We start from the raw sequence: 27,835 nt of genomic DNA on the forward strand, positions 1-27,835 counted from the left end.
GGATTTTCCGAAACTCGCAGTGGTTATGACCAAAAAACTACTAAAAATCGTTCATAATTAACGCACAGCCGAAACGGCTGGACCAATTTTGATGAAACTTCGAGAATAGCTTCCTTTTGATTTGAATAGGCCCACTATTATAAGAACGGATTTTCCGAAACTCGCAGTGGTTTCCAAACTATAACCAAAAAACTACTAAAAATCGACCCATGGCCAAAACGGGTGGGTCAATTTACATGAAGTTTGTAAGTAAGATAGTTGTCTTGTCTTTTAGTAAGTAAAGGTATCCTAAGAACGGATTTTTCAAAACTCGCAGTGGTGCCCAAATTAGGGACGATAACGAATAAAAGTATAATATGGTGCCAAAATAGTATGGTCAGGTAAAACGGTACAGTACGGTACGTTACGGTCAGGTATCCACCTAAATATATTAGGAACGTCCAAGCACTTGGGCCTTAATTACCTACTTGTGTTGGGTAAAAATAACAAACATCATAGGCCCAATGCACATTGTACGATTTATTTCTAATTAGACCCTGGATGTCATGTAATCAAAAGCAAAAAAGAAAAGAAAGACAGAAAAGAATCAAGTTCTGTGCCTATAAGCTATAAGTACACAGAAAACTGCTCTATAAAATCATTTACCTATGCAAATAGCTCGTAGCACTTTCAACTTTCCCGTTCCCACACTTTCTAAAGACCAAGGAGCTGGCCAGCATTATAATCATTTATCACCCTAGCTAATAGGTAGGTATGTATCTCTCGATGGATTATTCTGAAAAAGCTCATACAAACCAGTGAATTTCAAAATGTTGACTATTATAGCGTAATGTTAAGATACAAAGTATTAAATAAAAAGTACGAGTATAACGATCTAGATGAGTGAAAACTTACAAGATATTATCAGGAGTGAATAATTTGCCATCAAAAATTTATAATCGAGTTTTCATTCTTAACAATAAAATTAGTAAGGTAGGTACCTACCTACCTATCTATGTAGGTACTTATACCTAATATCATCTAAAATTTGTAAATTATCTTCAATTTGTATAGGTAGACACTAGTAACACTGACACTACGCAAATATTAATAGTCCCGAGCCGACTACGGCGTCCAATTTTTGGTGGACAGTTTTCTATCTCGAATCGAAATACTCCCAATGTAAAAAGGGGGGGAAAAGTCCGAAGCAACATTGGCTTTGGTTAATATCTGGATGAGTGACTGTCCGATTTTTACCAAATTGTTACAGTCGCTTCCTTGGACCACACAGGGATAGCATATTAAATTTCATCGCTCTACGACAAATCGTTCTTGAGATATTTTGTCTACCACCTTTTCCCTTTTAAACCTGTTAGTAACTACATAGGTACATACGTACAGACCATGGGCTAAAAACCTAAAACGGATACCTATTTCCTCCCATTTCCCGATTTTGAAAATTTGGACCGATTGCAATACTTACGTACTTTCTCATTACTAGTACCTATAGCTTCGCTATAACTATAACATTAGTAATAGAAAGTTAAAATACATGGGTATTATGTATTTTATCTAAATTGCTGTGCGATGTAATTTTCAAGTTTGGTTAACATGAAGAGGGAAAGAAGTGAAAAAATTCATTAGGTAGGTAGATTAGGTGTTTCTACCTTAAGACATTCATGGGAATCCGACACTAATAATTATTATGATACTAATAAGTATTATAATAGGTTTTTATCGAAACTGATGAAGAATTTAATCTATTATATGACATATTTTGTGTCAAGCTTTTGGCGCAAACTGAAATGATAACACCAAGGTAGGTACCTACAGCAAATAAAACTTACACGTACAGCAAATAACTCACAATCTGAAAATTTTATTATAAAAAAAGTTGAAAATAAATTTATTAAAATTAAAAATAGAGAAAAATGGCCTATGAATTACAAAACAATTATTTTTTTCTTAACTTAACAGATCAACAAAAAAGAAACAATTAATATAAATAATTAATAATATTTTTTAATATCAAGTTTAAAATATTTTTGGTCTAATGTATTATTTCTTGGAATTTTTAAATTATTATTGGAATTTTCTACATTTAGGCCCAAGTATATAATCTAGTTCCTTAATTATTTAGGATTCCTTTGGAGATTTCATAAAAGGATCCCTTAATAATTTTAAGGAGTCCTGAACAAATGTCTCCTAAATCAAATTCGTGTGCTAGTTCTTCAAAAAAGGATCCTTTTATAATAAGGCTTTTAGTAAAATATAAAATACACTTACGTGCCAACAATTCGAGGCAAAAAGGGTGTATAAAAATAAAAAACGAGCCACTCTAAATATCTAGAGTTCTAGAGAATGGTTTTGAATTTCGAATAATGCTGAATCACGTTCTTATTATATATTATACCTACACCCTGTATGTTGACGACAACGCATGAGCTTTTAGTTCCAGAATACATTTAAAAATACTTTCAAAACTTTCAGAAAAGGCTGTCAGAGTAAAGAAATGGAAATACCTAGGTACCTATAAACTGTACCGATTTTATTTTGCACCCGAGATTGCATTTTTTTTTCTTTTGCACCCGACTGTATGTATATTGTATCCGTAGCAACTAAAAATCGATCGAAATGGTAGACGCAATTAGTATTCAAGCAGAAGGAACATTGCAACAGTCCTAAACAAAATGGACGTGGCACACAAGGGATCAAGAAGAGACCACCTTAACATAAGCAGAAGGATCCCTTTTTGACAGAAGAAACCTTTAAGATTTTTAATTCAGGACTGGTCATGCACACGAAAACGTGAAAATGGTTTAGTAGTCCACCTAAATATATTAGGAACGTCCAAGCACTTGGGCCTTAATTACCTACTTGTGTTGGGTAAAAATAACAAACATCATAGGCCCAATGCACATTGTATCAATCCTTAATTCGCAAAACACGGAATATATGTAATTTAAGGTACCTACCTACATACCTAGGGTAAGTATTAGATAGATACATAAGAACATTAGCCTATTTTATTATCAACCTCTTCCGCCATTTTTCAACTTCGACAGGCTGCTAATTTGCTAAAGCATATTCCATGGTGTTTACCCACAGAAACCCATGTATTAAAACATGAGAAACAGAGGAGCATAATAATATACGACTATATTCTTAAATAAGCTATGTTTGAAATATTGATATCTACAAGTTCATGTCCTCAAGATTTGAGAATTAAGGAGTGATCATTTGAGAGATAATAATAAAACTCCAGTTCCGATGTAGTTAGGGTAGGTAGATCTCATCATTTCCAAAAAGTTTCTGTGGGTCATTTTCCCAACTTCGGCTTCGTTTCCGAGAAAAGTTAAAAAAAAAAAACACTTTTCACAAAATTACAGAAACTGTGTCAGCTTTTAAGTCATGACTTTTTCATTTTAATCGCGAAACTGTTTTTGTTAAAACCAGAACCAGAGCACAAAATATTGATCGGAATACACCTGAGCACCGATTTACAACGTTCAGTTTTGATATGTTTTTTATGCCCCCCAAAAAATTACGTTGTTATGTCCGATTTTTACCTTCGGAAACACGCGGTTTTTGTCAGAGAAAATTTTAGCGCACAGATCTCCATCTTTCAGGAAAACTTGCGCTTTATTCAAGAGTCACAATGAGACCTTATTTGCTGTGTCATGACTTTTTCATTTTATTCGAGAAACTATTTTTGTTAAAACCAGTGCCAGAGCACAAAATTTTGATCGGAATACACCTGAGCCCCGATTTACAACGTTCAGTTTTGTTGTGTTACCAGTATTTTAAGCTCAAAAAAAAAAAGAGAGAGTAAAAATTTACGTTGTCATGTCCGATTTTTACGTTACGAAACACGCGATTTTGGTCAGGCCGAATTTGACGTTTGTCCCTTTCTTATTCAAGAAATTGAATGGCTTTTTTTACTTTCTATTATTTTTTATACTTTTGTCCGCCATACATTTTTTTTTGCATACCCCCGGAGGGTCTCTCGCTTACAACCGGTTTCTTCTGCTTTTTTTTTTTTTTATTGCGAATTAGCAGAAATTCTGCGGAGAATTTCTGCTCTAAGGGGACGAATAAATATCAAGAATCAAACTGTAGGAACCCATTTCCATGGAAAATGGAATTTTGGCCGCTTAAATCTAATCTTGCCCCACACAACACAAAATAGTCCCTCCTAAATTTGATGAAAAACGTACCTACCTACATATCCGCTGTATAATCTACATAATGTACCGCAATAGTGTAGTCATGTAGTGGTTAGTACGGTGAACTCTGGATCTGTAGGTTGGTGGTTCGAATCCAAATCAAGTCATAATATTTAGCGTAGTGTATTAAGCGGGGAACGACATTTGTGGCAAGCATTTATGCTTAACGCAATTAAAATTTCTTTATTGTGATAGGTCTAAGGTAGGTAGGCATGAGATGAGATTTTATTTAAAAAAAAAAAAAAAAAAAAAAAAAAACCTTTTCAAACCAACGTATATTAAAATAAAAATTGTTTTTAAAAAAAAAAAAAAAAAAAAAAAACCTGTTCATACCTACGTATATTACAATATAAAGTGTGTTCTAATTATTTCTTGAAAAATAAAAATAGAAAGTATGTAAAACTTCAGCCATGTCTTCGTACCTATTTACATCTTCCTATCATTATCGGAACTCGAGTATCTTCTACATCCTACAAAATTCAACAGAAACACTACATCCGCATCTACATAACAAATCTCCAAAGAATTTTATTTATTACAGAATAAGAAAATATATTTATTTTATTACAATCCCACAACTACATTTTACATTAGGTATCTACAGAAATATTTTTATTATTTTAATTTTGTATCTGTGACGAATATTTTACCTATTTTAATCTTATTGTGTATTTCATAGAAATATGTAAGTACGTGTAAAATATTAATATTGAAAAAAAGTTTGAAAGAGCTATTAAGGGTACCTTCTTACGAAATTCCATTTAAAAGTAAATCCCCTAACATACGATCACGAATATTTTACCTATTAAAGGCCTGATGTGTAAAGATTTGTTGTTTCTGGCCTGAAGTAAGTAGACTAGTATTTTAGGCTAGCGGATTAATTATTTATTATTGTATTATTATTACTTACTTGAAGAGTAACTCTAGAATAACTAGATAGATATTGTCATGATAAGTCAATTATATTTTTGTTAACGCATTTCCTATAATTTTTTCGTCATCGTTCTAACTTTCTATTACCTACTATTGTGAGTGAAGAGTTCAAACAATCATAAATTTACAGAGTGTCCCAGAATTTATGCTTAAATTGTTTTCCTCGGAGCCTGTTTGAAATTTCGAAAAACAAAAAAACCCGAAACTTTTTGATTTTTGATGCGGATAATTGGGCAATATCGCGATGCGCGAAAAAATTCGCAAAGTCCGCGAATTGGGTGCCAACTTTGAACTTTTAAATGGGAACCCCTATTTTTTATTACCAATTCGCGGACTTCGCAAAATTTTCTGGGTATCGCGATATTGCCAAAATATCCGCATCAAAAATCAAAAAGTTTTTTTTGTTTTTCGAAATTTCAAACAGGCTTCGAGAAAAACAATGTAAGCATACATTCTGGGACACCCTGTATACTCGTAGAATGACCGTAACCAGGATTTACTCTTGGGGATGCTCCAAGAGTAAAAAAAAAGAAAGTAAAAAAAAAAGATGAGTGTTTCACCGCCGTTTCGATTTCGTAGCATTGAAACAACTTCTACATTAGACTCGTGCGGTCTGTATCGTAGCATGCCCATCTCGTGTAGTATGCCTCTCATCATGGGCGAGAAGAGACACAATATTTCTCATTTAGGTCTTTAGGTGCTGAGTTAACACGAAAGCAACCCGTTGAAATATTTACAATCGAAAAACGAGCAGGTACAAATTTTGCCTAGAGTAAAGGAGAAAAATCTGGTGTGAACTTTACATTTGCTTATCTTATTAAATTATGCTTAGCTGGGTTTCTTAGGTATGATTTTGGGGGTCTCCTCTCACAACTTTTTCGATATCTCTAACTGTTTAGTCGTAGAGCTGAAAACCGCCAAAAAGCGACCAAAATACCGCCAACTGCTGCACCGATCTTCACCAAAAGTGTTGGATCCTTGTCACATTTGTGGATTACATACCAAATTTCAAGTCTCTAGATCAGGGGTTTCCAACTTCCACGTGTATGCGGGGCCACATTCTACATTGGGAGGTACTTCGCGGGCCACATAAATATGTACATAGGGTAGCACTCCCCCCCCCAACTTTTCAGAAACGTAATCCGATCGAATTTGGAGCGCCGCAGGCGAAATTTTTCAGAGTATTCTCCTAATTGTAGCTGAACACCATGACTCAATGATAACTACCTACACTATTTTTTTTTTTTTTACATTTAGGTAAGTTTGTACAAACCCTAAAAAGCTTCGCGGGCCACAAAAATGGTCTGGCGGGCCACATGTGGCCCACGGGCCGCTGGTTGGAAACCCCTGCTCTAGATCTTACGTTCTCGAGATATCTTATATTAAAAGAACAAGATCCATTCACTCATTCACATTTCACAGTTCACACACTGATCGCTCTATCTCGAGAACCACAACACCTAGAAAGCTGAAAACGGTTTTGTAAAAAAAACATTTTGACTTTAATGAGAAAAGTTGACCATTATGTTTATAACTTGGCCGGTACCTACTTACGCTTCCTTAACTTGTAGGACGGATATTACTTGCAACATAACAAACCAGCTCACGATATTTATACCTTAGAACCAATTGCGTGATCCAAGTCTTGTGAAGTTGCCTCCTAGTTTCCCCACCATGGATCCCATCTTGTCCACTACATTGGTAGTGGCGTTGGATAATTTATCAACTATATCACCTTCTTCCACTGCGGCACTGTTACCAGGTTCTTCGTTACCCACGTCTTCGTCACTGAAATTGAAAATGAAGATACAGTCGAACCTCGATAGTAAGTAATTCAAGGGAAATGACGAAAATTAGTTGTTATAGAGTAATGAGGTTTCTTATTAAGAGGGTCCCACGGTTTAGTGGAGTTTTTTCTAATCAAACATAGAGAAAAATGGTTTTCACCAATAAAATCTACACAAAATTTCCATTAAAATAAGAAAGATTTAAAACAGTGAAATTATCTTTTTGATTTAAGTTTTTAGTAAGAAATTTCCCAGATCAGCATTTTCTTTTAAAATTTCAAAAGGAAATTTGAACGATAAAAAAGGTGTAATCTGCTGGCATGCAACAGGAATAATATTTCTGAAGTCTCAGCTTTCCCACAATACCCAGGAAGATATCCTCTGCGACTGTGGGGAGTGTGGGGAAGTGCAGGACCTTCTCGTTTGTACCAATATTGGCAATGTATTCACCCTAGCAGCCATCAACTTGCAGAGGAATACATCATCTGACATTTATGTGAGGAGTAATATGAGTACTGTTTTGGTGAATGTGGCATCTCCACCATCAATTTTCTGAATACATAAATCAACTTAGGTACCTCAATAAATCTATATTTATAAAAGAGTAAACCCTGACTCATTCATTCATACATTCATTCATAATCAACGCACAGCCGAAACGGCTGAACCAATTTTGCTGAAACTTCGAGAATAGCTTCCTTTTGATTTAAATAGGCCCACTATGACGGTGTGTTTATGTACTGGGCTGAGATAGGCCATTCTCGGCCTTTCTTGGCGTGTGGAAAATGATGTGGTAACTTAATAGTGATGGGCCGAGTGAATGATTTTACTCGAGTGAACTCGAGTTTGACTTCACTCGAGTCCACTCGATTATTATTTTGTTCCACTCGAGTGGAAAAACTATTCATTGGGTTCTCTGACCCGAGTTCACTCGCGCACTCGCCACATATTATTGCAACATACAGTTTCTATTCGAGTACAAATCTATTCGTCAGAAAAACTATTCGTTTGAACGAGTTGAATGATTCACTACCCCCCTCTCCCCTCTTGCCTCTTACTAGATGATGATGCAAGAAAGAGAACTGAAGAGGGGGAGGGGTATAGTGGTATACCCGTATGCCGAGAGTTTCCAAACGAAAACCCGAATATCAGCGACTCGCTCGCCTACTCGACTCGCGAGTGAGAAATCGGCATAATAATAATAATAATAATAATAATAATAATAATAATAATAATAATAATAATAATAATAATAATAATAATAATAATAATAATAATAATAATAATAATAATAATAATAATAATAATAATAATAATAATAATAATAATAATAATAATAATAATAATAATAATAATAATAATAATAATAATAATAATAATAATAATAATAATAATAATAATAATAATAATAATAATAATAATAATAATAATAATAATAATAATAATAATAATAATAATAATAATAATAATAATAATAATAATAATAATAATAATAATAATAATAATAATAATATAATGATGATGATATCATATAATTACGTTTAAGTTGATAAAATAACTGGAAGCCAAAAACAAATATTTGGACACATCACAGATGGCGGGGTTTTCCCTAGTGCCTACAGTCTACATTTGTTATAGTGTGTACAATAATATTTTATACTAATACTAATCTTCTTACTCTCATTTTAAAATAATGTAGATAAAAAGATAAAGATAGAAAATATTAATCAACGAAAGTATTGAAAAACAGAACTTTTCTACTAGGAAAATAAAATGCTACTTAGTCAGGGCCGTATCCAGGATTTTGTCGAAGGGAGAGCCCGAGAGTTTAAACAGTGATGTCCCAGGGGGGGGGGGATGCTCCAAATGTTCGGAGTATACGGTACGTTACGGTCAGGTCCTGTACTACATGGTACGATACGGTACGTTCAGGTACGTTACGATACGACATAGTCAGGTACGGTCAAGTACGATACGGTACGGTGAGCTACAGTACGATACGGTACGGAACAGTCAGATACGATTACTGGACCTCCCTGAATACGGTCCTGTAACTTCGGTACCTACTGTCAAAGTTAGCCAGTAGTTAAATTTAGAACATAATTTTAAATATAATGATTAATTTTATTATTCGTGTTCGACTGAACGCAATTTTTCGCTAAGGACACAAGGACTTAAGCCAACCTATTTATAAGACAAACAGTAGATATCACCTGATAAAACGAAAACACAAAAAGTTCTGTTTCAAAAGAAAGGATAGAATTTCATATTGGTATATGAATGAATAGGGGTACATAATATAACATGCCAAGTAAATTTATGATTTCTATTTATATATAAAAAAATCTAATTATTACCTAGGACAGCCATGGGCAAACCCCGGCCCGCAGGCCGAATCCGGCCCGCCCAACGATTTTATCCGGCCTGCTAACATTTTTGAAAATAATAAGAATAATAGCAATAATCGCAAAAAAAAAAAAAAAAAAAAAACTTTGGGGGGATCCTGTCTTCCTTCTCTCTTCGATTTCGGGACGATAAGACCATAGCAGTTACAGTTCCCTCTGTCAAACCTCTTAAAAAAAAAGCATTATTGTTTCACTGTCAATTTGAATTCGCAACAATGGAACAAGTTTTTAGTGCTGATATAAGATGAGTGCTAATCACAAAATTCAACTGATTGGCCATAAGGAGTGCGAAAATTAGATGACTGACCATAAGGCAATATGCAAAACGGCGGTTTACATCGTTTGGCGAAAGAAAATTCGGAAAAGTCGTACCATTTCATATAATATTTTAGGTATGCTTGCACCGACTGTTGTATGTTTGGTATCCCCGGTAAACTAACTAACCTGTCACATACTCCTAAAATATAAAGGAAGTAGAGGGTATACCTAAAAAACTGATTACACAAAATTGCCAGCCTAGTTAGCTTAGTTGGTAGTGCGTCTGCCTTGTAAGCGCTAGGCCGCGGGTTCGATTCCCGCCCGGGGCGGATTTTATCCTGATGGGATGATGTTCGTTCTCGGAACGGCTGGCTTCCTATCCTGTCTTCCTTCTCTCTTCGATTTCGGGACGATAAGACCATAGCAGTTACAGTTCCCTCTGTCAAACCTCTTAAAAAAAAAGATTACACAAAATTCAACTGATTGGCCATAAGGAGTGCGAAAATTAGATGACTGACCATAAGGCAATATGCAAAACGGCGGTTTACATCGTTTGGCGAAAGAAAATTCGGAAAAGTCGTACCATTTTCCAGTAGTACAGGAAAAACCACTTTCGGGATCATAAAACTCAACTGATTGGCAATAAGGAGTACGATTCCTGTACCTACTACTGGAAAATGGTACGACTTTTCCGAAATTTTCTTTCACCAAACGATGTAAACCGCTGTTTTGCATATTGCCTGGCAAGCGGGCAGAGCCTGCTTGTGCAAAATAAAACCGTAGTTTTTTTATATAGTATCACTATACTACTTTTTTTTAAACTACTGATCGAGTAGTTTTACTTACTTCATTGTCAAAGCGCACGTGGCTTCCTCTGTTTGCATTCTCTGTGACACCGTCTGGTAGGTTTTTGAGTTCAACTTATCCTCCATGACACCTTGTAACTCGAAATCAGAATACATCTTCTTAACACAATGACTGAGGCAGTTGCATTGATACACATGGAGAGAATTATCAACCCGCTCTGATAACCAGTTACACAAGACTTTCATCTGTGCTGTGTACCACAACTGAAATAGAAATTAACACCATACCAATATTTTCCAAACGGGATACTTTGTCAACTAGCATTATATTATAACTAGAGGATGAATTAAAAATAGGTACTGTGTCTTCACTTGACTTGGACTAGTCCAAGATGGCGACTCTAGTTAACACCATACCTATTAAAGGGGTGAGGGATGAGAATAAAATACAATAATAGAAAATTGACCTAGGTTTAACTTGCAACCAGATTCAGACGCTGACTTTTTTGTTAAAGTTATAGCAACTATGTATTTTTCAATGTTCCCCATAAATTCAGACGTCTATAGCTATATTTGCAGAATTTGCTAGAACGCCGATTTAAAGAATCTCGGATCGGACGAGAAAATGGAGAATCCCTCCCATGTCACTAAAAAAAATCTAACAAGTAGTTTTGTGAACTGTAGATCTCACTCAGACTCTTTTGCCTAAGCTGAGACGACTGTACGTATGAATGTAATTCACATGTGTATTATATCGAAATAGAATAGAAAAGAAGTACCCTATAAATTTTATTATTTCAATATTTCATCTACCCACCTCAAAAAAATTCAAAATCCACAGTTCATCGTTGATTTTGCTTCTAATTTGATCCATGTTATTTCTACTGAAGTTCACATATGCTTGACCCAACTCCTTGCCATTCCCTGATACGTTCTGTGGAAAATGAACAAATCATTTTAATACCACGTATTAAGATATATTATACTCCTTATGCATCAAGGATCCCAACAATCGCAGTAGAAAAATTTCTGTCTGTGACGCTGATAGACTTGTTGTTGTCCTCTTTTCATGAGAAAACGGCGCGAAGTAATGAGAGTATTTACCGGAAATCTCAACCGATCTCGAATTATGATGAGTTTTCCGAGGCGAAGTAGGGGCAACTTGCTGCTAGGTACCTAATATCAATATGGATTGAGATTGACTTACAGTTAGGCTGAGTATGGATCCAATTAGACTGCCTTCATCGTAACGCGATAGCTTAGCCAACGTGTTTTCTAACACTGCAACTAATTTTGAAATCAGACCTTGAATCATGTTGGCTGAAGTCTTTTCTATTAGGTCGTCAATTTTAATATGGTACTGGTGCTGAAATCAAAAACGGACAAATCAGAAATGAGATTCATAAGAGACTTAGCTACCTATGAGTGTTTGTTTCCTTAAGATTATTTAGAAATGGTAATCATTAATTGCCTACTCTCCTGATAAAAAGTCGTATTCTGGCAACGGGAAATAAACACCATCTTCGTTTTCCATCATTCTATTTTTCTCCGTAAAATTTGTAATCTTTTCTTTAAAATAAAACACAATTCATATGTTCATTTTGAATAAACTCCATATGTGTATACCTAATTCTAATAGTACCTATTTATACTTTGAACGATGATGATACTAAGACAGGATTTTACCAGAGCCTATAAAGTTATACATTAATCATGCCATCCACAAAAACTTACCACATCAATGCCATCCACAGCACATAACTTGAGAGATTGATTCTTAGCATCAGCGATAATATTGATCATGGCACACATTTCAGAATGAATGATGTAATCCGTCGAAACAAATGACACACCCTTCTTGAGCCAACTCTGAAATGCTGACTCTGTCCTGAAGGATACAAATACTATTTAATTTTTCTAATAGTTTTTTTTTCCTAATATTTTTTTTTTTATTAATTTTTTATAATAGCATCAGCGATAATATTGATCATGGCACACATTTCAGAATGAATGATGTAATCCGTCGAAACAAATGACACACCCTTCTTGAGCCAACTCTGAAATGCTGACTCTGTCCTGAAGGATACAAATACTATTTAATTTTTCTAATAGTTTTTTTTTCCTAATATTTTTTTTTTTTTTTATTAATTTTTTATAATAATTATTACTCTCATGTACACCACCACCTCTCCCTCTCTTATCGAACCGAAGACCACCGGAGTGCAAGCCAAGTGTGATAACCACTCGGCCACGGAAGTTGTTTTGCTCATCCCCAATTCCAAGTAATAAATTATTATTATTATTATTATTATTATAATTATTATACCTAAACTTTTATTATTATCGAATTAGTTTTCGTAGTATTTCAATCAACAGTGTTCGTACCTCATAATGCAAGATTCAATCATATCACAGGCCATTAGTTTAAGTCTTTGTTCTAAATGTTGATTGAATTCTTGGTCAGGCCAATGCAAATCTCGAATAAATGATTGTAAGGCATCTAATTTCCAGAATAAATCTTCTGAAGTTGCACAGCCATTTCTGAAATCAAGCATACAATAATATTAAATTATGATTAGTAATTAAAATAGATTTCAAAAGTACCTAATGATAAGTGTAACTCTTCAATTTTAATGAATGTATGTAACACTATGTATGAAGGTTAAAATGCATGTGCAGAAAGATTCGCAGTAACCTGTTGCTTTTTTAAAACAATATATTTTATACCTGGAGTTTGAGTTTTTTGAACAAAGTAAGTACTTACTTTTTTACAGAAAGAACACAAGGTTTTATGATTATGACTAAGACCCATCTACTAGAAGGAAAATTTCGGTAGACCAAAAATAGACCTCAGTTGTGGGGCCCCAAATTCAAGGATCGACGTGCCTTGATCTCATAAAATCATGTACCAAATTTAATCAAAATCAGACCAGACAATCGCGAGTTAAGTATAGTGTTATAAACATTCAAACATCCAAACCAAATGCAAAACTGTCGAGTTAAAACGTAGACTTTCACTTCGATCGGTCAATTGCTATTATTAACTGAAGAAAATCTTTATTAAGGTGTGTCAAACGTAGTAGACCGGCCGTCGATCGACGAGGTGAATCTATCTTGTTCAGGCAATCTGGACGGTTCGGTCGACATCGATAGACAGCCGGTCGACTAGGTATGTGTGGACACAACTTTAGAATCAAGACAACATTGGAACGGTTCTTACCCTTTGATCTCCCACTTTTCCTTTTCAAATCCTTTATGTATAGATTGAGCAATGGATGATTCCATCAGATCGACATATCGTACTACCAAAGGAGCAAAATATTCCCTCAGATGTTGATGGAATCTCCCATTCTTCAAGTTTTCGTCTGCTCTCAAATATTCATTCAAAATTTGAAACAATGGGAACGAATCCCATGTGTCGGAAGGTTGTTCAGCCAAAACTTGATCCATGTCAACAGCAAATAAGGACCAAAATATTTCAGCATGCTCTACAAGTAGATCGCTATACCACGCAAACGCCTAGAAAATAAATCACAGATATAAGTCCATTTTACAGAGTGTTTATATTGTCTTTCCCTTCCCTGGACTGGGTTTCTGGAGAATCTTTAGGAATCGTGAGGAATATCGTGAACGTCTAGGGTTGAAAAAAAGGATAACAAAATCTATGTTTGACAAGGAAAACGTCTTGGCTTGCCTTTGGGATCAGGGAAGCTCTGAATTGTGTCCCGAGGGTGACATCCGACTTGCGTGCCTCCGATTTGCGTCCCTGATCTGAAATTTATCATCAAAGTTGCATCCGCGAGTACCTGAGCTAAAAATATGTATGTACCTACTTTATATGCCCACAAAAATACAAATGTGAAAAGAAAGCCAAGTTTCTATCCAAAAATTTCGGCCTATAAAAGAGGTGAGATCAGAGAATTAAGGCAAGTTTTTTTTTCCCTTCAAATTAGTTTTTCGTGTCTGCTGAAAATGGTAAATTTCAATCCCTCCTCTCAATTTTAACTTAACGTCATTTTTCCTTTTGTTTTCATGTTAATATTGATTTTGATGAAATCTGAAACAGCTAGTTTTACTAGACATTGCCTTTTAGGCGTATGCGCACAACTCAATGCGTATTGTGCAATGAGCATATTAGCATCTGGCGAGGAAGCACTGTAGATTTTCCTTTGGCAGTTGGGATGTATTTATACAAAATATATATATAAAAAATAAATACATATAAATATATATTATACCTAGGTATAGGTATATATCTGTACATCGAAATGTCCGATTTCAATATATCGGTAAAATTTATCGATAGCTATATCTATCGACGACAAAAGAAGAAGAAAAGCTCATGAGATGATATAGGTATAAGAAACAAAACATGTTCCTTAAAAGTACAGATACATATGTAGGTACTATATATATACAGGTACATTTATTATTACTATTATTTAATTACCTCTGCATAATGTTCCTCATTTTGCTGCAGAAGATCTACACATAATTCACCTAGGTGAATCAAGTCTTCCAATTTCTTACTCGGACTAACTCCACCTTCAGCTGTAAGATCCTCTGTGAAATTGTAAAGGATAGGATATTATTAATACAGATCTGATTGTAAATAATAGTTACTTGTATAATATAATATTAATACTATTAATAGGAATGGCCCAGTCGCCCAGTTGATTGATTTTTCAGGCTGGTGTTAACCGAGGTGTATTATTTGATTTATTTGTCAAGGGATTGAGGACCTTATCGCTCAATAATATTGATGTATATAACCGTATTTTATTATCGGACTTTTTTATTCAACTAAGAAGATATGAATTTCAACGTCAACACCGAACACCCTGAATGCAAAAGCATATTCTATGGTGTTTACCCACAGAAACCCATGTATCTTGGATTTTTTTTTCTTTAAAAAATAGCAAAATTTCACTCAGAAGAACTCAGATAACCATTGAATATACAAGTGGTCTGTGACAGCAAGTATGAACGTCCAAAGCGGAATCTCTTTCCGCTGTCAGCTTTTTTTATTTATTTGTTATAATAATAATAATAATAATAATAATAATAATAATAATAATAATAATAATAATAATAATAATAATAATAATAATAATAATAATAATAATAATAATAATAATAATAATAATAATAATAATAATAATAATAATAATAATAATAATAATAATAATAATAATAATAATAATAATAATAATAATAATAATAATAATAATAATAATAATAATAATAATAATAATAATAATAATAATAATAATAATAATAATAATAATAATAATAATAATAATAATAATAATAATAATAATAATAATAATAATAATAATAATAATAATAATAATAATAATAATAATAATAATAATAATAATAATAATAATAATAATAATAATAATAATAATAATAATAATAATAATAATAATAATAATAATAATAATAATAATAATAATAATAAAAAAAGCTGTCCTCACTGCTGTAATTGAAGACTGAAAAATTAGATAATTGGTGGATGTGTCCATTTCACTATCCATTTCTCACTTCTGGAACTAGTGCAACTGAAGAATGAAAACTATAGAAAATTAGTGGATGTCCCAATTTCACCATCCATTTCTCACTGCTGTAACTGGAATTGTTGACTAGTGGTGTTCCTCAATCTCAAACATTTCGGTGTTTTCGAAATTAGTTTTAGGCAAAAAAAAAAAAAAAAAAAACAAACTCTGCTAGATATCTGCTGCAGCGTGCTTCCAATACACTAATACCAAATAAAACCTATTTCAAACTCAAGGAAAAAAAGTGTCAAAAGGTGACTTTTATTTTTTAAATTTAAAGAAGCTAATTATTTCAAGATTTAGGTACTTTTCGCTGCTTAAACATGCACAGTTTTCTGATTGGGCGGAAATTGTTGCTAGTGTTCTCATCTCAAATTTTGGCTACTACAATTATAGTCGATTCACAACACTGATCGAGAATCACAAGCAGCAAAAGTAAATCGAAACCATGTAATTACATATTGCGGTAAAGCCCTTTTCATAAGGTTATGTGGATACCTCAACAATCCCTAACTTTTACAGTATAGCGAGCTATACTAGTAATGAAAGGTATTGCAAATGGGTCAAATTTTCATCGGGAAATGGTTAGAAATATCCGTTTTTGGGATCCCTGATGTCAAAAAGTGATTTTTAGCTCATGGTCTTTCGTTACGTACTTGGTTCAAATGTGGGAAAAGTTGAAAGTGTGAACAAAATCTTATCTCAAGAACGATTTGTCGTAGAGAAATGAAATTTGGCTATGTATATCCGGTATGTCAAGGACGCGACTGTAAAATTGGCGTAACAAATCGGATAATCACCATCAGATATTAACCATAGTTAATTGTTACCTTACCTCATTTTTAAACACTGATAATGCCGCCACTCGTTAATCCTAAGTAGCTACTCAATTGTCCTTCAACGAGGCTGTGTCACCCTTAACTCAAGCATCAGAACCGAAAAAATCGACCGCGGTAAAACTGTCCGGTGTGAATGGTATACCAAGTAGGCCACACAGGCTGACCACAAAAAATTTTGAACCACAACTGCTTGGTTCTTGTTACTCACACATACACATTTGATTACATCCGCCCTAGGGTGTGGTTTGTGAACAAATATACTCGTAATATGCAAGAAGTTGATCTCAAAAAGCCACGAAAACTTGAAAAAAAAAAAAAAAAAAAAAAAAATGTGAGGTGCCGAAACAAAAATAAATAATAAATGCGGTTTGGGTACTCTCTATAGAGTCTATAACTATAGCGATTTCTAAATCTAATCAGTTGACAATGTTGACATCGCCAAAGTGTTGTTTACCTTCTGTTGGGTTTCTAGTTTTAGAAGAACCATCAGATTTACCTTCGACTCTTGCCTCACTCGATAGTTTGGAATAGTTTATGAGTGCTGCAGTTTCCAGACATTTCTTTATTACTTCGCGAACTTCTTCGGGTTGTACTGGCGTGACGGAATCTTTCATTAAGACCTGACAACAAGGGGGAGAGAGATAGCACAAGGCATTAGATATTAAATTAAATCAGTCTTAAATCATTATTTAAGAAATATAATTTTAATTATTTCCGGTGAAGCTGATATAGATCTTCTTATCTTTGTGGATACCATCAGCATTAATAAGTGATTCCTTTTACATACGTTGAGATAAAAAAATAATCTTTTTACATTGTTGAAATTGCAACTACATAAATTGTTTTCACTAGACTGACCTCGTGGGCACACCCCGAATTTCAAACACATATACAATATATACTTCTTCTCCGACTTTTCCCGTGTTCGGACGGGGTTGACGTTTTTCGTCAGTCTCTCAATTAGCCCTGAGGTGATGGCCATTGGGCAGTCCTAGTGTGATCGTTGTCAACGTGTCTTCTTCTCCGACTTTTCCCGTGTTCAGACGGGGTTGACGTTTTTCGTCAGTCTCTCAATTAGCCCTGAGGTGATGGCCATTGGGCAGTCCTAGTGTGATCGTTGTCAACGTGTCAGGCTTAGCTACTTCAGGTAGGGTGGTTGCTTTGGGCTATCATTTGGTTTTGGCTACAATTTTTTTACGAGTGGATGCCCTTCGCACTCAACCTTTGCTATTTTTTTAGAAAGGGAAATTTAGGCTGGTATCCTCTCTGTTTACAATCCCCCAGCCAGACCAAGCTAGTCTACTCCCTATTTCACGTCCCCCAGCAAGAAAATTAAAACACATACTTAGAGGAAAAAAACTCTACCAGGAATGAAACTTTCGGAGTAGGTGTAGGTACCAATAAAATTGAGAAGGAAAAGTTCCATGAAAAATGTAGTATTAAGGTTTCTTACTTACCCTTTCTAGTAATGACAAAGTAGATTTCAAAATGCCTTCAGGACGACCAAAAGGAAAGGCGTACCTACAAAAAAGAAAAATTTGGAACATAAGTTTATAAGTTCAAGGCACGTCGAAATTTGGGCTCCCAGAACTGAGCGGGACATATTTTGTGGTCTGCACGTTTCAGGGTCCAATAGATTATTTCATTTCATCATTATTTCTACAAAAATAATTTTGTGAATCCTTGGTAAATCTATTGTTATAAAAAAGGTCAAACATTCTTTAAATTTTTTGAGTGATTGTAAATAAAACCTGTACTCTGTCCTTTTTATTACGTAAGGTAAGGCATACCTATAGGTATTCCCTCTTTATTACGTAAGACGTATGGGGTATAGGTAGGTAGGTATCTTCTGTTCTAATTCGATACTTGTGAATTACCCATTCTTTAAATCTTTTGAGTGATTGTAAATAAAACCTGTACTCTGTCCTTTTTATTACGTAAGGCATACCTATAGCCTATAGGTATTCCCTCTTTATTACGTAAGACGTATGGGGTATAGGTAGGTAGGTATCTTCTGTTCTAATTCGATACTTGTGAATTACGTTCATTAGTACCTTCTTTGTCCTCTGCTTGGGTAAAAGAGTTTGAGTGAGGTCTACAGTTCACAGAACTACTAGTATACGAGCGCACGGCAGTGCACCAGGCCAAGTTCCAGTAAGCACGCCTGTGTATCTTTACACGAACCGATTCGGCAGGTTTTTCCCACCTTCATAGATCGGCTTCCTCTGAATGCAACTATAGCGCTTTCACTAAATTTAAAGCAGTGCATATTGCATACACGACTAATTTGAAGGGGCAAAAATTGTAGGTTTCTGGAAAAAAATAGTCTATTTTTTCAGCTTTAGGAGCAATTTTGCAATGAAATTACATTTTTTTCAAAAATCACTAGATTTTGACCTCAAATCACTAGATATGCCAAGAATTCACAAAATTTAGTGAAAAATCAGTAAGTCTGGAGACACTGAACTCACCACTTGCGGGCTCGATATAATCCACAGTATAGCCATCTAACTGCATAAATTCCGAAGTGATAAACTTTTGAAATTCAGGGCACATATTTAGGTAAGGTATATAAACATACATTGAAAATTTGAGCTCCTAATACCAAGTAGTTCCGGAGATATAGTGGCGCAAAAATCGTATTTTTTTTACTCATTAATTCTCTCACTCATCAAAATGATTAGGCACTTCTAGATGTCGTAGAAGCTTGAAATTTGGCAGGATGGTAGGTTTTGATGAGTAAGTAAAGGCAAAAAATCTGAAAATCGGCAAAAGTTGCACTGGGCTCCGCCCACAGGCTAAAATAACCGCTTTTTGGCGGTTTTCAGTAAATGGTTAGAGATATCGAAAAAGTTATGAGAGTAGACCCCCCCAAATCGAAAAAGTTATGAGTACTCAAATAAATAAATGATTAAACCTGAAACCTGAAGGAAAAACATAGCCAAGTTGAAATTGAGATAAGGTTGAAGGAATTAAGATTCAGCATTTTCAGCAGGCACGAAAAACTGGGAATGCAGATTTGGCCTTAAATTTCTGATATCACCACTTTTATAGGCCGACATTTTTGGATAGGAACTTGGCCTTTTTCACATTTGTGTTTTTGTGGGGGATTATCTTTTCTGGACCAGGATTTTCCACAATCCAATCAATGGGAACATTGTTATTTTATAGAATTACCTGAAATTGGTTATTTGATTAATTAAAAGTTCTTTCAGTCTTTCTTTGATCACATTAAATCTATTTTTTTCTTCTTGAGTAACTGTTCCAACCACCCCTTCGGGCCTGAAATAAAGAAAATAAATATAAAAAATATGTTTGTGTAGAATAATGTACACACTCTCAAAATACACTTTTGTACCTAGGTAGGTATGCAGTTATGTCTAGACAAAAATTTGTAGGTACTCGTTTTTCGATTGCAAATATTTCAACGGGTTACTTTCTGGTGTTCTCGTGTTGCCCGTTGCCCAGCACCTAAATGGGAAGTATTGTGTCTCTTTTCGCCCATCTGATGAGAGGCATACTACGGGATGGGCATGCTACGACACAGGCCACATGCGTCTAATGTAGCAAATTTTTTTTGTGTCATTTCCTTACCGATTTCCCAAGACGTGACTAGAACAAAAGGCAAAGCTGCAATGAATCAATGTTGGATCGATCATTGTGTTCTTCTCAGATCGATCTAAAAGATCGTCGAGAAGTATCAAATGTCGATAGCAGCCACGTACACCATATCTCGCTGTGTACTCATCCAGTACAAACAGTTGACCCGGGCTATACCAACCCTGGAACAAGACATGGATATCCATCTAGAAAACGGTCTCGCAATGTGTCACCAAACATTTCGCCGCTTTTTTTTTAACGTGACTATTCCATATACCATGAAATTAAGGCCATATTATGTTAAGCCATACTTGATATTGGCATAAGAAGGGCCATCGGTTATTTAGGCCCCATGTCACTGCGACTGATAAGATCTTTCATGACTTGCTTATTATGCACAAGCAGGCTCCGCCCGCTTGCGCGTGGCTGAGGCATGGCCGTATGCATAGAGGCATGGCCGTAGGTGACCGTAGCGTAACTTACCGTATCGTACCGCACCTGACTATACTTGACTGTACCTAATCGTATCTGACTGTTCCGTACCGTATCGTACTGTAGCTCACCGTACCGTATCGTACTTGACCGTACCTGACTATGTCGTATCGTACCGTACCTGAACGTACCGTATCGTACCATATAGTACAGGACTTGACCGTAACGTATCGTATATGACCGTACTTGACTGTACCTGAATCTTACCAAATTGGAATCTTACCATGGAGCAATACGGATCATTCAATCTGTATTCCAATGTCAAAGACTGGAGTGATTTGAATAAGGACGAATGTTCTCCCTTCAAATTAGTTTTTCGTGTCTGCTGAAAATGGTAAATTTCAATCCCTCCTCTCAATTTTAACTTAACGTCATTTTAACGTGACTATTCCATATACCATGAAATTAAGGCCATATTATGTTAAGCTATACTCGATATTGGCATAAGAAGGGCCATCGGTTATTTAGGCCCCATGTCACTGCGACTGATAAGATCTTTCATGACTTGCTTATTATATTATGAACGATTTTTAGTAGTTTTTTGGTCATAGTTTGGAAACCACTGCGATTTTCGGAAAATTAAAAGGAAGCTATTCTCGAAATTTCATCAAAATCGGTCCAGCCGTTATCAAAATACGTTCGCGACGAAGGAACCTGGTCCATTTTTTGGGTAGTTTCTTTGGATATTTTGTTATATTGGAATCTTACCATGGAGCAATACGGATCATTCAATCTGTATTCCAATGTCAAAGACTGGAGTGATTTGAATAAGGACGAATGTTCCATCTTGCTCGGATCTGCAGAAATAAACTCCTCCATTCCATGCTTTCTGGCTTTGTCCGTGTCTGAAATAGCAAACATCATTGTTCAAATCATATACCTTGTATCTGTCCTTCATGTCATGTCCATGCTATTATAAGACTTCAGTGATATGTGAGGAGTAGATACATAATTCATACACAGTCACCTTGTATCTGTCCTTCATGTCATGTCCATGCTATTATAAGACTTCAGTGATATGTGAGGAGTAGATACATAATTCATACACAGTCGTAAAGCTCAAAATATTTTTCATTCAATCAAAGCGAATGCGAATGTTCAACGGAGGAAAAGTAAAAACACGAAAAAAACTAAAAATGAAGCTAAAACTCTGCTGGAGGAAAAAAATTCTCCTCGCTTTGAGTCCCCGAGTCTCTACGCCCTGTGTATTTCTTATGGGACATTTTGGCCGTCAGAAAAGGCCCATATCTCGGGAACGGTTTGGAATTTTAAAGGTCTGATATTTTTTTTATAATAGAAAGTAAAAAAACTAAAAATGAAGCTAAAACTGCGAGAGGAAAAAGATTCTCCTCTCGCTTTGAGTCCCCGAGTCTCTACTCTTTGTGTATTTCTTATGGGACATTTTGGCCGTCAGAAAAGGCCCATATCTCGGGGACGGTTTGGAATTTTAAAGGTCTGATAACTTTTTGGTAATAATAAATGGTTCTCCTTCTACTATTTAGGTGTCTTAAAATCCTATACGTCATTTTATTTTAACCAATGCAGGGAAAAATGGAAACATGCACGATGTGAAACCAGAGCAAATTAATATACGGTGCGGTGTTTTGAAAATTATGTTTAGCAAAAAAAAAAAAAAAAAAAAAAAAATCTTTAGAAATCCCCTGCACGTGTTTCCAAAACACTAAGAAAAAAAAAAAAAAAAAAAAAAACTCTGTAGATATCCTCTGCACGTGCTTCCAATACACTAATACCCAAATAAAATAATTTCAAACTAAGGAAAAAAGTGATCAAAAGGTGATTTTTATTTTTAAATTTCAAAGAAGCCTAATTATTTCAAGATTTAGGTACTTTTCGCTGCTAAACATGCACAGTTTTCTGATTGGAGCGAAATTGTTGACTAGTGGTTCTCAATCTCAACATTTTTGGCTTAATACACTTATAGTCGATTCACAACACTGATCGAGAATCACAAAGCAAGAGAAAAGTAAATCAAACCATGAATTACATATTTGCGGTAAAGCCCTTTTCATAAGTTATGTGGATACCTCAACATCCCTATATTTCTACAGTATAGCGAGCTATACTAGTAATGAAAGTATTGCAAATGGTCCAAATTTTCAAAATCGGGAAATGGTTAGAAATATCCGTTTTGGGATCCCCTGATGTCAAAAAAGTGATTTTTAAGCTCATGGTCTTTACGTTACGTACTACTGGTTCAAATGGGAAAAAGTTGAAAGTTGTGAACAAAATACCTATCTCAAGAACGATTTGTCGTAGAGAAATGAAATTTGGTATGTTATCCCGGTATGGTCCAAGGACGCGACTGTAACAATTTGGTAAAAATCGGATAATCACGACAGCTAAATTGAGTAATAGTAATACATAATTGTGCTTTATTTATTTTTCAAATATTTTTATAATATAGGTATTCTAACCTACTCTTTTGTTAGTAACTATACAGGTACCTACTTTGTGATCGTCTTGTTTGTACAATAAAATTTTATTATTTTAAACAGTATCTTCTGTGAATGCGACTAACCTAACTAGAGTTCCGGGAGTTGATGGTTTGAGTTCAAGTCAAATCGTAAAATTTAGCATTCATAGTAGGTACCTAGGTAGCCTATCTTTTATTTTATAATTATTTTTTAAATCATGGAGGATACGGAATTATTAAATTAAGTTTTGTTATAGGGGATTTTTTGTATAAGTATTCTTCAGGAATCTTAATTTTTAGTATTTTAGGTGGGTTAATTTTGACTGGTGTTTGTTTTGTCTCATTTTTAACACTGATAATGCCGCCACTCGTTAATCCTAAGTAGCTACTCAATTGTCTTCACGAGGCTGTGTGCACCCTTAACTCCAAGCACAGAACCGAAAAAAATCGACCCCGATAAAACTTCCGGTGTGCAAGCCTCGTTTGATACCCAATAGGCCACAAAGGCTACCAAGCAAGAGAAAAGTTTTTAACACAACTGCTTGTTCTTTTACTCACACCTACACATTTGATTACATCGCCCTAGGGTGTGTTTGTGAACAAATATACTCGTAATATGCAAGAAGTTGATCTCAAAAAGCCACGAAAACTTGAAAAAAAAAAAAAAAAAAAAAAAAATGGGGGGGCCCGAAAAAAAGATACACGACAATTTTACTGGGGGTCTTCGCTGACACTTTTTCGATATCTATCATAGTTTTCTCTAATCAATTCGGACAGACATACTTACATACATGACCCGTCCCATATTTCCCTTTTAAATATAGAGATGTATTACCTATGCTATACATATATATTTTTATTACCTCCTTGCAATTTCGATATTGTGGAATTTTTCACGGCGTTGGAATTCAAAGGTGTGGGTTTATGGGATTGCCCGGTTGCCCTGTACATGGCCATTACCCACAGGTGATATTCATTCTCATCATCACAAGCATACAAGATGCTCTCGCTTTCCTTGAACGCGTTGAAGAAGTATCTGCCTCCCTCCAAATCTGAAATTCATGAAAACAAGATTCCATTTTATTTTAGCTTCAGTTGATTGATGATGGCAGAATAAAGAAAGAATATCCACTATGTATGAGCAGCTTTTTTCAAACCGTGATAAGTCCAAAATTGTGAAAAAATACCTATGCATACTCGTAAGATCAATTTTTTTTTTGTCTCTCAAAGGCCAAGTGGATGATGAGAATTTATTTATTTATTTATTTACACTGTTTATTAGTTTCAATTTAATGTAGGTATACACAAATATAAGAAATTACAAACAAAGGGCGAAATTATTGCCTGCGGCAATCTCTACCATTCAACCCCCTCTACCTTACCTGAAAGGAAAGAAATTTTGAATTACTTACCCATGCCTACCATCAGATTGGCTGAAAAAGAAAGAAAGAAAAAAAAAACAATATCAGAAGTAGTTATGAGAAAAAAAGCCCGCAAACTGCAACAAAGTGCGCCGCACTGCAGCTGCGGGCTGTGAGTTTTTGTGTTTGATTCTTTGTGTGTGGGTTTGGAAAATTAGTAACTAGTGGTTCTGTTCTGTGAACTGTAGACCTCACTCAGATTCTTTTGCCTAAGCTGAGACTTTAATAATAACGTCCTTTCATATCGACAGTTGTTGTTTAACTTGTTACCTATTTGAATTTTGGACAAATTTATGATTTAGAAAAATGTCCTGCTTTGAAAAAATGTCTTCTGACAAAAACCGCCAAAAAACGGTCGAAATCTGTCAAAAAGCGGTCAAAATACCGCCAAGCGCAGCAACCATCTCAACCAAACTGCGTATTCTGCGTATTCATTTTTATATATTAATATAAAAATGAATGTTTGTTTGTTCGTTCGAACTTTATGCCTGGCCAAACCGCTCATCCGATTGCTATGAAACTTTGTCAACTTATTGTTTGCACTCCCGTGAAGGTTATAGGTACTCCAGTAGTGTTTTAATCAAACTTGTAGAAGCGTAACCTCGTGAATATCACTGAAGTTAAGCGAATCGAGCGTGGTCACCGTTTGGTAGGTGGAGTTGTGCACTAACTTGTTCTTATGATGTGGACTAACTTGTTCTTATGATGTGGACTAACGTGTTCTTATGATGGTCTAGCAGGAAATTTAGCTGAAGGAGAGATGTACAGTGTTCTATCTGCTTTTCTTTTGTGATTTTTATGAACCTAATACAGCTAAATTGAGTAATAGTAATACATAATTGTGCTTTATTTATTTTTCAAATGTTTTTATAATATGGGTATTCTAACCTACTCTTTTGTTAGTAACTATATAGGTACCTACTTTGTGATCGTCTTGTTTGTACAATAAAATTTTATTATTTTAAACAGTATCTTCTGTGAATGCGACTAACCTAACTAGTTTGCAGGCATTGAAATTAGTGGATGTGCCAAAACCCTCAAAAATAGGAAAATGAGATTTTTTTCAAGTAATCTTGGAACCTTTGCATAAGGTTGGTTACCTTTTCCATCTCAGCTATCTTCTGAGCTCTACTATCCAGCTCTCTCCTTATTGCTGCGGTTTGCTCATCTGCTGAATCCAACTGAAATCAAATATATAACAAATAGGTACACATAGTTTACTGACTGAAAAGTGGTGTATTCAACATGATGTTGCCGTTCACTAGTCCCATTTTAATTGGATTATTGATTATTATACCTAGTACTCTCATTTTTAGAACAAAAATACACAAAACCAATTAAATGTTAGAAAGGATATCGTATCCACTCACTTGTAAGGCGTTGAATAACAGTTGATGCTCAAACTTTTTAATGACTAGTATCTGCTGGAACATATCATACAATTGCTCTTTAGATAGAATAAGCTCACAGTTGAGTGCCTGCTGCAGAGCTCTATTGGGTCGTTTTAGATCTTCTTCTCCAACTGGAACAAAATAGAAAAAGCAAAACAAAATGAAAACCTAGTTAAAACTCTCGTACCAATGATCCAACCTTTCAAAAATCAAAGTCATAAACCTAGAATGGAACGGACCCGGAGAGTAAAGTATAATATAATATATAATTGTGTTGACATTTGAAAGTTTACGATACGAGGTAAGTAATTGAGAACTAATCTACTCTTGCCCATTAGAAAAAACAAGATGATACAGCTAAGGCCCGTTGCACACACACCGGTTTTGGACGACCGATTTTTTACCGGTCGTCCAAAGTCCAATAGTGACCGGCACCGATCACCGGTCGGTGTGTGTGCAAGGTCCCATTCCGACGTGTGCTTCACTATTGGAATTTGGACGACCGGTGAAAAATCGGTCGTCCAAAACCGGTGTGTGTGCAACGGGCCTAAAGCTTTCTTACCTTTCAAAATGCAGTCGAATTTCGCCATCCATGAGGACAGAACGGTTTCCTTACTCAGACCATCGATCTCGGGCAGTGATCGTACTCTCTTCTGAATATTTTTCCGAAACACTTCCCGAAAATCATACAGAGAACACGCCCCAGACTGCACAAAATTCAAAACGCGATCCGATTTCAAGAAGACATCTGTATAGCTTTGAACCGCATTTTGAAAAGCTTCGTCCGTCATGATTTGTGTGTCTCCCCTGAGAAAAGCCTGCAATAAAAAAACTATAGACGTGTGGAGCATAGGTACCTACTTGAAAAAGTTTATGAAATGTATATAGAAGAAAGAGCTTATACCCCGTCCTCTCTCAGCATCTGTGATATGAAACTTACCAAGCTTTTAACTTTTGAGAAAACAGTGCGGGCGGAAAAATCCATAGAGGGAAAGTTTTCTCTGTTTCTGAGTCTGAGTCATACTCACTTGAAATGACATTGATTTTGTAACTCGAATAAGTTATAATCTATTCAAAGAATCACAACAATGGTAGACATTTACATTGTTTACAAATTATTTTAATAAAATAAACTATGAATGGTGGATGGACCGCCTCGGCGCGGCGTGGGCTCATACTGTCCATGTCCATGTAGGTACTTGTATAAAACATTTGAAAAAGTGAATGGAAATAAATTGGTAGGTACTTAATTCTTGTACACTATCTTGCTTATTTCCTGGATTTATTTGCGGGACTGCGGCGTGGGCTCATACTGTCCATGTCCATGTAGGTACTTGTATAGAACATTTGAAAAAGTGAATGGAAATAAATTGGTAGGTACTTAATTCTTGTACACTATCTTGCTTATTTCCTGGATTTATTTGCGGGACAAGGATGAAGGAGAAGAAGGAGGAACACCAGATGCAGAGTCCGAGAATCCGAAATCATCCGATTTGGGTCCCAAATCAAAAAAAAGTCATCCGAGTTGCGTCCCCGGTACCTAAGATTGAACCTATATACTTGAGACCATAAAGTAAATAAATAAGTATATAACGAACAGGGTAACACCAGATGCAGAGTCCGAGAATCCGAAATCATCCGATTTGGGTCCCAAATCAAAAAAGGTCATCCGAGTTGCGTCCCCGGTACCTAAGATTGAACCTATA

At 35.2% G+C, this 27,835-nt stretch overlaps 1 protein-coding gene and 1 long non-coding RNA gene across 2 annotated transcripts in view; one reads left to right on the plus strand and one right to left on the minus strand.

Annotated features, from left to right (window-relative positions):
* LOC113469915 overlaps positions 1-7,534 on the plus strand; it is a 12,011-nt gene extending 4,477 nt beyond the window's left edge. Inside the window, exon 2 of the long non-coding RNA XR_003393182.1 lies at positions 6,710-7,534. This is a non-coding gene — a long non-coding RNA (uncharacterized LOC113469915). The remainder of the gene's footprint in view (positions 1-6,709) is intronic.
* LOC103515153 (calcium-dependent secretion activator) overlaps positions 6,690-27,835 on the minus strand; it is a 24,162-nt gene continuing 3,016 nt past the window's right edge. Inside the window, exons 4-18 of the mRNA XM_008480076.3 lie at positions 24,730-24,750; positions 24,181-24,369; positions 21,592-21,728; positions 20,386-20,573; positions 19,969-20,073; positions 18,249-18,312; positions 17,288-17,411; positions 14,845-14,957; positions 13,615-13,913; positions 12,780-12,935; positions 12,129-12,282; positions 11,602-11,760; positions 11,212-11,328; positions 10,435-10,658; positions 6,690-6,926 (exon numbers count right to left, since the gene is read on the minus strand). Of these exons, the coding sequence (XP_008478298.1) occupies positions 6,758-6,926; positions 10,435-10,658; positions 11,212-11,328; positions 11,602-11,760; positions 12,129-12,282; positions 12,780-12,935; positions 13,615-13,913; positions 14,845-14,957; positions 17,288-17,411; positions 18,249-18,312; positions 19,969-20,073; positions 20,386-20,573; positions 21,592-21,728; positions 24,181-24,369; positions 24,730-24,750 (2,219 nt within the window). The 3' untranslated portion in view covers positions 6,690-6,757. The remainder of the gene's footprint in view (positions 6,927-10,434; positions 10,659-11,211; positions 11,329-11,601; positions 11,761-12,128; positions 12,283-12,779; positions 12,936-13,614; positions 13,914-14,844; positions 14,958-17,287; positions 17,412-18,248; positions 18,313-19,968; positions 20,074-20,385; positions 20,574-21,591; positions 21,729-24,180; positions 24,370-24,729; positions 24,751-27,835) is intronic.

The sequence above is a fragment of the Diaphorina citri genome, unplaced genomic scaffold (genome assembly GCF_000475195.1).
Source record: "Diaphorina citri unplaced genomic scaffold, Diaci psyllid genome assembly version 1.1 scaffold1285, whole genome shotgun sequence".
Taxonomy (NCBI): domain Eukaryota; kingdom Metazoa; phylum Arthropoda; class Insecta; order Hemiptera; family Psyllidae; genus Diaphorina; species Diaphorina citri.